A 10,969-nucleotide genomic window follows, 5' to 3' on the forward strand; every position below is an offset into this window, starting at 1 on the left:
TTTCCGACACGGTTGTTAAATCTTTTGTCCTGATGATTCAACCAGAAAAGTATGTTGAAGAGCTCCAACTGCCGGTCACGTCACTTTGTCTATCAGCAAATTAATCAGATTTTTACTTCTGGAAACCTGGACACTCAAAGTAACTACTGGCGTGCTTTGAAAAATGATTAACAGAAATATAAAGTATATATGTTATTTAGTAAATGGAATAAAATATGCAAAAGTATCACATTTTGATTAGATTCGAGGCACAGTTTGAACAATAAAATTGCTTAACAGGTGATTAAGTTGAGATTTGAAGGTTTTACACAATCAATCGTCCTGGTTCATACCCAGAAAATACATTTTGTTTAAACTAACCGTGTATAATTTAATGTCCACTTGCTGTCAAAGAGAGGAAGACGTGTCTCGACACACGTGGATGACAGAGCTGACATGTTGAACTTCTGAACTGAGCGCAGCCATCGCGGTAACCTCCTTCTCTCCTATCAGTTTCACCCATTCCTACAGGGGATTTATACATTTCCCCCACCTCTAACCCTGATGTGCCTCCGCAGGTCACCTCAGTAATGAGCCATGTGGTCCCCTCTGGCGCTCACTAATCAGGGATCCAAGGCAGTCCCATCCTCAGCCCGCCACCGCAGCAACACACACTCCGAACCCAAAGTGGTTGTCTCTCTGCCATCTGGCCTCCATGCCTGGCCCTGTCTCCACTCTGCCGGCGATTTATGCCCTCCTGAGGTGTTTCGCCTTTTAACTTGCACATAATTGGCCCCCAGATGCAAAAAAAGATGTGGAGGCCAGTTTTTATTAGTTGCCAAGCAGAGGTCATTGTTTTTGCATCGCCTCGACTCCTCAGCACTGCCAAGGTTAAAAAGACACGCTCTATGTTTGACCAATTACTGAAAGAAATAAAGAGTCCGTACAAAGTCATGCATAAATGACGGTAATGGTGGAATTTAGAGCTGAATGAAGGCAGTGTGCGATGGTGTGTGCTGAATGACAGTGGTGAAGGAAGCAATAAAAAACTAATCACATGGACTCAGCCCTTTCCTACAAAGTCCTGAAATACCTTCTGTCCTGTTTCATGTCGGTAGACTCCACCTCCACGACTGACTCACCAGACATGATATGCCTGCTGTCAATTTGCATGAGTTAATAGGCGATATTTACAAGAAAAGCACACGACATGACAAGAATAAGAAACTTTATGGCTTACTGGGTAGCTTCAAAAGTCTGATTAAAAATCAGACATCACTTTAAAGTGTAACCCCACCAAGTGATAAATGGTGGAACCTGTTCTAATGTTCTATGTTAAGACTGACGATAGCACTGCGTGAAAAAATGCAGCCCCCTAAACACTGTAACATGGTACAAAGGCTACAGCAAAAACATGCAGGGTATTCTGGCAAAGCAACCTCTGTACTGTGTTTTGACTTCTAATTAGCCTTCAAAGTCATGTCTGTTCCTCAAACCATCCAGCCTTCCTGGATCATATTTCATCTTCCCTGCAGTACCTGAAGCCAGCCTGAATGTGAAATAAAAAGCTATTTTTATGCACTTATTTTGCAGCCTTGCTAGACATTTGGGAATTAACAATGAACTTGATGAAAATGGTATGAGAAGTGTTTACGGATGGGTGGATTGATGTGTAAAGTCTTTATGATTAAATAGTTATGGAGGAGCTTGTCTGCTGAATTGTTTTTCTGGTTAATTCTAGTTTATTAGAAGTTCTGTATCATAACAACCAGCCTATTCACAAATGGGGAGCTAATATAAAAAGCCACACTCTGACCACAGGGTGTGTCTAGCCCTCCACTTTGCAGTACAACCACTTAAATTTCATGCTGCTTTCACATGAAGCACTTCTTTAATTAACCCTTGACCCCTCTGACACACGGGTAGTCCCTCTACAATAAAAGAGCTGGTTGGGGCAGTGGATGAGAAATTAAGTGGAAAATAGGTGGAAAATTTAATGAATACCCTGAATTATTTGCATAATTTTTTGCATCTACCAATATCTTTAGGGAATTATTGAAATTATCAGTAACCTATAGTGGTGGAATGCATATAAGTAACTTATACTTATTGTTTTACTGCACTACATTTACAACTTTAGATACTAGTTACTTTACAAAATAAGATTTTTGCACACAAAATATATGAAAATGTTATTCAATTGACATAAAATTAATAGGCAATAATTTTGATAATTGCTTGTTATTTTTCATATAAAAACATTTCATGGTTCCAGCTTCACAAATGTGAAGATTGTTGCTTTTCCTTTTATTAATGTTAATAATTGTAATGTATTTGTAATAATGGTAAGGCTTTGGGCTTTGGGTAATTCTGATGGCATTACAAACAATTAATCAATAATTTGAGAAAATAATCAGCAGATTAATGAAAATAATTAATGCATAGGTAGCCTAATATTAATCTAATGATATAGGTATATTAGAGCGACAAGGGACACTTTTAATAGCCTTCTGTAACATAATTTTCCATTTTTCAATATAGTACTTTTAATTTCACCAGAGTGTTTTAACATTGTGGTACTTTAAGACTCTGAATACATCTCCACCACTGCCATAAAGCCAAATCATTTAATTAACGGAAACTTTCAAAGGAGATTTATGGAACTATGTAGCTCACCATAAATATGCCTTCTGCATTATAACATACAAAGTAACATTTACGGGCAAAGATGCATTAAAAAAATCTAAATTGAATTCTAACGGCAACAATTATTTATAGAGACGACAGGAATATGTGTTCTCCGATTTAGATTTCACATTACATTAGTGTTTATATTTATTTTATTCAGGCAATATCTGCAACTTCAACTTCGCGGGTCTTTTTAGGGTCCTTAACGTGGCATCAATAAACAAAGATGGCGGTGGCGTTTAAAGCTTCACAGTTAATCTGCCTTTTGGAAGTTTAGAATGATTATTTTAAGTCATTACGCAGAATATTTCATGCATTCATAGTTCCTCCTGTGTTATTTTAGGTATTTTAGGTGTGAAGCTGTAAAATGAGTGGCTGGGCCGGTTTTTCTGACGAGGACTTACGGAAGATGCAGCAGAAAGGTAACATCTCTTCCTGCTAATGTTAGCCGAAGAAGTTAGCATATGACTCTGCTCCAGCTTACCCAGTTGTTGACATGTTTTAACCAAACTTTATATTTAGTCTTCATCATTTCCTGTAAAAAACGTTTTTACTGCATGCATTTTCAGAGTCAGCGCTGGCCGCAGCGGCTGCCCGCGGGCGGAAACCGGCTCCAGCCAACCGGAGTCGACAGCAGTTACAGCGGGAGAGGGCCCTTCAGGTGGCCGTTCAGAAAAACACTGAAACCGCTTCTCATTGCCTTCCACCGGAGCAACAGCTCACCAAACCACCGCCGAAGACAGAGCCTGAGCCTCCGCTCACAGCCTCTGCAACAGGAGGTCCGGCTGTCAAACAGGATGTGCAGCACAAACCCAGCGAGATGAAACCGGCTCAGCAGGAGGAGACCCCCGTCGTCAAAGAGCTGGAGAAACAAGAGGTGGCACTGTTAGTATGTTTTTGTTATCGTACTTACTATTGAGTTTTCACTGTATTTGTGTGACAGTTAAAATTACTTTTCAGATTACCATTTTCATCCCCTTCCTGTCCAGTGAAAACCATATATCTCCAGTTGTGTTGATTTTGAATGATTGTGATAAACTGAAGGATACAATGTTCCTTATGTGTTCTTCTTAAGCTAATTAAACTATTCAACCGCTTGGATCATGTGGAAAATACATCGACATAAAGCTGAAAACAGGGCTTAATATAATTTTTTTTATATATATATATATATATATATATATATATATATATATATATATATATATATATATATATATATATATATTAATATTAATATTAATATATATATATATATATATATTAATATTAGGTGGATTCTACAAATGCTTGAATCTTGTTATGTTGAGATAAGCATGTGTTGCACCACCAATTTCACATTTCCACACAATTTAAGGTCATTTTTTATTAACTTTTAATAAAGATTTACATATTTGTTTTAATGTCTCTTTGGCATCAAACCCAAAACTCCTTTCATGGTGTGGAGCTAGTTTCTTTTTTTTTTTGGCCATTTTAAAATTGAAAAAAGCATTTTTGTGTGTTAAATTCTCTGTTTGATCTCAGACGGGAAAAGACGCGTCTGGAGCAACTGCAGCATGAGCAGAAGCTAATCGAGGAGAGGAATAAACGCAAGAAGGCTCTGCTGACAAAAACTATTGCTGAGAAGTAAGAACGGCTGTTTTGGTACTCTAGTGAGCAACATGTTATTATGAGAGTAAGACCAGAATTGAGGCCAAAAGATGAAATGTATCTTATAAGAGTTTGTTATCGTCCATAGGTCCAAACAGACTCAGGCAGAGGCTGTGAAGCTGAAGAGGATCCAGAAGGAGCTCCAGGCCCTCGATGACATGGTGTCCAATGATATCGGCATCCTGAGAAGCAGGATAGAACAGGCCAGCTGGGAGTACTCCAGTGCAAGGTAGAGGGACAACACGTGAACATAAGAAATACAAGAAAGGGCATGTTCTTGCAATCTCACAATCAATGAAGCAGAAGCTTCACCAACTTGGCTAAATACTTTCACATGGCCACAGCTCTGTTCAAGCTCAATCAATGAAGAATCTATTCAGACATATCCCAAACTTCTCCCCTGGCTGTAAGCTCCTATACAAGTCCTCATTAAGCAAGTGTCAGAGAGGGTGAGACACTTCTATTCTAACTTCTATTGAACAAGTGTAGTGTTACATTTTGACTTAATAAACAGGTACTTCTTTATGTAACAACATACCCAAAGGCCCCTACACACTGTGAAATGAAATCTTGGTCACAATCTTTACTAGACTTTACCATATCAATTTTGCGGGAGGTCAAATGATGGGTCAAAAATACTGGTGAGTTGCAGCACTACAGTGTAAATGGAGAAAAATATGCAACATAGACACGTCATCAACTCAAATCATTCATCTGCTCTCGTGTTTGAAGATACCGTCAGAGTTCTTAAAAGCTCCCACTTAAAACAAGTGGCCTTCAGTGCAGCCTCAGCCGGTGTACTCTGCAGCTCACATATTGAGATCATGTGGTTGGAAGTGTTAACATTGTTTTGATACAGGCTGTCTTTGTTCCACAAAGCTCTAAAGGGTGTCTCACTGTGAGATCTAGGACTGGGGTTTTGGATGGACAACCAAAGATTTCAACATGTTTCTCTCACTACTCTGTCATCAGGGACAGCCCAGCATTACACTGCCTTAAGTAGCTCTAGGTTAAAAAAAGAAAACAAAAAGTGAACAACCTTCCACCGTTGGAATCTACCAAGTTAGTTAATGTCAAGATATGTTGAAATACCTGATGTTTTGTGGCAGAGTGTCTTGCTCAAGGACATGTGGACAGCTGAATAACACTAAGACATATGTAATTGTAAGTGCCACTAAGCTCTCAGGATTTTATAAAATCATATTTGACATTGCCAACAGTCAGTCTGATTTGAATCAAAGAAATGAGCAGCTAATGAACTGTACATCCACTGTGAATGCTGCCCCCTGCAGCTTGTTTCCAGTATTCCTGTTATAAAGAAAGGTTTCTCCAACACTTGTAATCCACATGTGTTCTCAAACACTTTGAGCCACTTTCAGCAGACACAGTCCTGTGTCTGGAGCTTCAGCACACGGAGACTAATGACGCTGCACAAACTAAAACACTGAACAATTAGCTAAATGTAACTTGAAGTAATTAGTTGGTCTTTCTTCTACTGGTCTAAATCAGTGCAGCATTTGTTGCTGTGTTTGACCCTGTGCTTGGAGCTGTGATTTTGCAGCCGCTGGTGAAGTGAGATTAGCTCCACGTCATGAACACTCTGCATTACAGATGTTTGTATAACGGGAAGAGGACCCGACCTTCACACACTCATTACACTGGGTTCTGTTATGATTATGTTGATATAATCAATTGTTGCGATTTCGCTGAGGTTCAACATAAAAACCTTGAGGTGAAATGTTTGACATAATCTGTTTAGTCACCGCGATGTTTCCAAACAGCATGTGACGTTCTGTTCTTCCCAATTAAAAGAATGTTTCTGTATTCAGACGTGTGGGGGTTTGTACCAGCAGCCTTAGTTTTAATACAAATACCACAACGAAACTTTTATTTGTAGAACTATACCAATGTTTTTTCTGCAAAAACATGTTTTGCAGTTACCAAAAGAAGAAAAGGTTCTCCAATGTTAAGTATTGGAACTTTGGTAAAGAAGATCCTTTAATGAGCAGACTTACTGCCAACTCTCCGACACACCAAACCAGTGTCAGCCTTCAAAACTCAACGAGGGCGTTTAACATATCATCAATTCAATATGCGATCAATTTCTTTCAAATGAATTAACAGTAACGTCTTCATATTACCTGTTTGTCTGACCGACAGTCCAACACTTAAAGATATTCAATTTCAAAAGGAAATACAGATATCAGAAAATCATCAGATTTTAGAAGCTGGCACCAGAGAATATTTTATATTTTTGCAAGATGTATGATTTAAACAATGAAGTAGAGATACACCATCAGCGGATTTATCAAATAATCTCTAATCTAAAATGCATTTGCTGAATTCTCTCTTGAGGAGTCAGACTTCTCTCTTCATTTCCGTCTTCAGTTACACTCGAGGTTTGATTAAAAGCAGGTGTTAAACGAGGAATATGTTGCGTAATGTGAACTCTGTGTATTTGCTCATAAAGGATATTATCAACGGGCGTGGAATGCAGACGGGAGTTTTTTTATTTGTTGCAGCAAATATTCTAAATGGAAACTCCACTCCACTGTCACAGAATGAAAGTTATTCATTGCATGTGAAAGTTAGATGTTCTCAAATGAGAAGTTGAGGAGTTATTTTACATTTTCTCAAACAGAAAGCGTTATGAGAAGGCGGAGGTGGAGTACGTGACGGCCAAGCTGGACCTGCACAAGAAGTCGGAGGTGAAGGAGCAGCTGACGGAGCACCTCTGCGCCATCATCCAGCAGAACGAGCTGCGTAAAGCTGACAAGCTGGAGGAGCTGATGCAGCAGCTGCATCTTCAGGCCACTGAGGAAGAGCTGGAGAGGCAGAAGGAGGAGGATGAGCAGAAAGCAAGGTGTGTGGAGACGCAGAGAAAAGAGAAACAGGAAAACGGTTCGGTGGAGAATCGGGAGGGAACGGTGCAATCCACCAAAGACTGTGCACCCGCAGAGAAGGAGACTGTGAAGGAGGAGAAGGGAGGCGACCTCCAGCAGGAGCACCACCCGATGACTGAACCACCAAAGACCGAACAAGACTGTAAAAAACTAGAAAACTGTTTTCAGAGTGAAATTGTCGCGTCCTGATGCTCAGAAAAGATGCTTGTCATAGGTCAGCTGTAAAATATGGACCTTATCACGCATGGTGCACTGTAGGGATTCAGATCAAACACTAACGTTTGCACTAACACCGTCCCCGAGAAGAAGTGATGCTCGCTGTAACATCCAGGGCTGCGTATGGAACCGCTCTCCTCTTACACTACTAAATGTTTGAGTGGAGTCACTGGCAGCAGTTTGTCAGTGTTGACGGCCCCGAAGGTTTTAAAGGTGGTGGGAGAGGGAGACGGGTTGTATCCGGATTCTTCTGATCAGATAGTTCCAGATTCAGAGCTGCAACGATTGGTCGTCTTATTAATTCATTGATTGATTGACTGATTGATTTACCGTTAAAGTCACTTTTCATGCACAATTGGGGAAAAAATGCTGTTTCCAAACTTTCAAATATGGATATTTTCTTGTTTTTCTGTTTTATAATATATTAAAGTGAATACCTTTTTGGTTAAAGACCAACTTGAACTTTGAGAAACTGAGATGGACATCTTTTTACTTTGTGACATTTTATAGACCAAACCATTAATCAAGAAAATAAGTTGTAGCCCATAGACTCTTTTTATTTAGGCCAACTTCTTTATATAGACAATGTTTAACATTTGAGAACTTCTTTTTGTGAAACGAAAAAAGCCTAGAACAAACGAGCCCCAGCTCTCTGCGTGTGTACCGGCAGGATCAGACAGAATCATATTCAGCTGCAGAGTAAATCCGAGTATCTTGCAGCCATTATCCTCATTCGGTCACTTTTTATGTGTGTGCTTCCAAAAAAAAAAAAAAAAAGAGCTCATCTTCCAAACATGTGGTTTTACATCACATGTGAATTATCTCTCTGAGCAAAGGATGTATTCCAAAGATGACTGTTTTTGATGGTTGTCTCTTTGTGGCAACAGTGAAAGATGGGTCCAGTTTACTTCCTGGAAAGTCTCAGTTTCATGCAGATGGAAAGGAGGCATGAATCCATTTCTATTCCGAACATAAACCCTCCTGTCTTATGTGTTGTAGATGAACATGTTAGCTGGCGCTGGGCTCGTGTTTCACAAAGCTAATTCTCGTCTTGTCAGTGCAGTTGAGGAGCAGCGGGCCTCCTGAAGGGTAAGATGATATCTGTTAATGTATGTACAGATGCTTTCAGTTGCATGTGTTTCTGCAGAGTTGACTCTCTCGCTGCACCATGTGTCCAAAATAATATGTGACAATAATCTAATGCTAAGCTTCTTATATGTGGGCCTGACCAAAGCCTGCTTGTATGTTCTGAAGCATATACAATCTATTTATGTGGGGTCAATATTTAAAAAGGTGATACATGGACATGCACTACAGTATGATATTTTACTAAAATAAACTCCAAAAAAGATGTATAATCTGTCCGTGTATGTTGTCCTCATGTATATCTGTGTAGATGATGAGTTATCTGCAGGACTGAAGCTTGTACTTCTGGAAGGAATTTAAACGGGGAGCACTTTGGGACTCTTGTCGCTTTTGCAAGTCGCTTTTAAAGTGCAGTAAGTGTTTCTGTAAACCGCTTTGAGATTTTACAGCGCTCCGGTCACATCTGGCCGTCTGAAGGGAGAGGCCGTAAAAGCAGCTTTTTTAATTAGTCGGGAGGTAGAAGCTCAGAGAGGGAGAGTGACCACCGTCCTGTCTGTCCCACCTCCAAGGACAGCGTTTGAAGTCCCCCGGAGCAGATCAGACCAAATTATGAGGACATTCAGATAAAAAGGAATGAATTATGTCATTTCCATAAAAGCCACTGGTGGAATGTAACTAAGTACATTTATTCAAGTACAATTTTGAGTTACTTCCCTGAAGTGTTTTCATGTTATGCTACTTTATACATCTTTTCCACTACATGTATTTGGTCTCTATGGTCACTTTGCAGATTCAGACTTTTCTGCCCTGATTCATATGCAGTAATACATCAATATCATTTTAGTCTGAAATTGAGTTCTATAAATCTTATTTTCTTTTAATAAAAAGGTCAAATCAAGTATAATTTTTTTCATAGTTGTGCAGCAACCTGCATTATTCTGAGGAGAAATATTCTGCAGTGGCAATTATTTCCCTTCTTTGTGAAAATTAAGTTTTAGGAGTGATGGATGTGTCTGTAAGATTTGGCTATACCAGCAGCAACATTAACATGCTGCTTACATGTGAACACATCAATAATAATAAAGATCCATAATGCAATACAGCGATATAACAATATGAAAAGGGCCATTTTGCACAATAGGTACTTAGATACTTTTAAGTGCTTTTAAGTGTCAAGTAATATTTTGAATACATGTGTTTCCTGTAGTGGAGATTTGGATGGTATTTTTTACATGTAATACATATTTGTAGCACCAACAAATATTTTAAATGAAATATTATGTAAAGCAACAAAATAATGTGCAAACTGAATTTAAGGGTGTTTATCCTCCTCCACATTTCCACTTGATCCTACTGCCTGCTTCATTTTTAAATGGGAATATTAATAATTGTCAGGATCCTTAGACAGACGGGGGTCCATGAGAAAATAAAATGTTCTCTGGATTATGACAATGAATAATGAGAAGATACAGGCTGCGAAGATTAAGGCATCCAGTCGGGCTTCAAACTGCAGAATTGGCTTCTATATTAGAAATACATTTCCATCGGGGAGAAGTGTGTTTCTGTGCGTGTGTGTTGGGCGCTGCGCCGGACTTCAGAGAGCGGAGGGTTTATAAAGTAAAGTGTGATTTATGTGGCGCTGGCGTCCCTCGACAGGTCGAGAAAGACCCTGAAACCCGAGGAGTCCGAGAGCCAAGAGAAAAAACAAAAAGACCCAAATCAAGTTTTCCTGAAAATCTCAGCCATCTGGAGGAGCCGGGCTTCACCTCCATATCAACTGAACTTTGAACTCACTCGGTACAACTGTGAAGCGCCAGAAAATGTATGAGTCAGAGTCACATACGAACTGTTTTAATGTTTTTTTTTCCGTGATAAGAAATACTGCATGGAGGCTTAATATTGGAAGCCCGCTCATCCTCCTCTTTTATTCGCTTTGGCAATTAACACAATCGTGTCCGGATTAATTTAGCTGCTCTATAATGAACCCAATCTCATGTATACTCTTGATTTAAAGCTTCACCGTTGTAGCCGAATTAATGTTATTCCCCATAGAAACCCACTTGTAGACTCGAAATAGATTAATCCACAAGATAAATTGAAAACTAGACACTTTCAACGAAAAAATGAAAGAAACTTTAAGCGAATTTGGCTTCATAACACGGCTGCTTAAATATTTGATGAAAAATCATTTTCAAATGTGACCAAAACCGAGTGTAGATGTTGTTCATGAAAATAAAACAGAAATAAAAATATGAACGAGTTTGGAAAATTATTCACCGTAATTTTGAATATAAAATGAAATCAACTTTAACGTAGCAAATAAAAGTATCAAGTCCCAAAGAAATACAGCCAGTAATTAACTGATTTATTTATTTAAGTTCTTCGGTTATATGTTTGCGGTTTTAAACGGCCTTTCTGAGCAAGTTTTGGGGGTTTGTAATAATGAG

At 39.0% G+C, this 10,969-nt stretch overlaps 1 protein-coding gene across 1 annotated transcript; it reads left to right on the forward strand.

Moving 5' to 3' along the window:
- Positions 1-2,876: 2,876 nt before the first annotated feature.
- Positions 2,877-8,271, forward strand: gorab (golgin, rab6-interacting). The gene is made up of 5 exons (XM_029430407.1): positions 2,877-3,089; positions 3,237-3,552; positions 4,192-4,293; positions 4,406-4,546; positions 6,959-8,271. Exons 1-5 carry the CDS (start codon positions 3,035-3,037, stop codon positions 7,407-7,409), a joined length of 1,065 nt encoding a protein of 354 aa, XP_029286267.1. The 5' UTR covers positions 2,877-3,034; the 3' UTR covers positions 7,410-8,271.
- Positions 8,272-10,969: the final 2,698 nt, after the last annotated feature.

The sequence above is a fragment of the Cottoperca gobio genome, chromosome 4, assembly GCF_900634415.1.
Source record: "Cottoperca gobio chromosome 4, fCotGob3.1, whole genome shotgun sequence".
Classification (NCBI taxonomy): Eukaryota; Metazoa; Chordata; class Actinopteri; order Perciformes; family Bovichtidae; genus Cottoperca; species Cottoperca gobio.

Bases quoted from the DNA above. Each gene is read 5' to 3' on its own strand.
- gorab (XM_029430407.1), top strand. From the start codon at position 3,035: ATGAGTGGCTGGGCCGGTTTTTCTGACGAGGACTTACGGAAGATGCAG. The intron at 3,553-4,191 runs GTTAGTATGTTT...GTTTGATCTCAG, and splicing joins GAGAAACAAGAGGTGGCACT to ACGGGAAAAGACGCGTCTGG. The intron at 4,294-4,405 runs GTAAGAACGGCT...TATCGTCCATAG, and splicing joins ACAAAAACTATTGCTGAGAA to GTCCAAACAGACTCAGGCAG.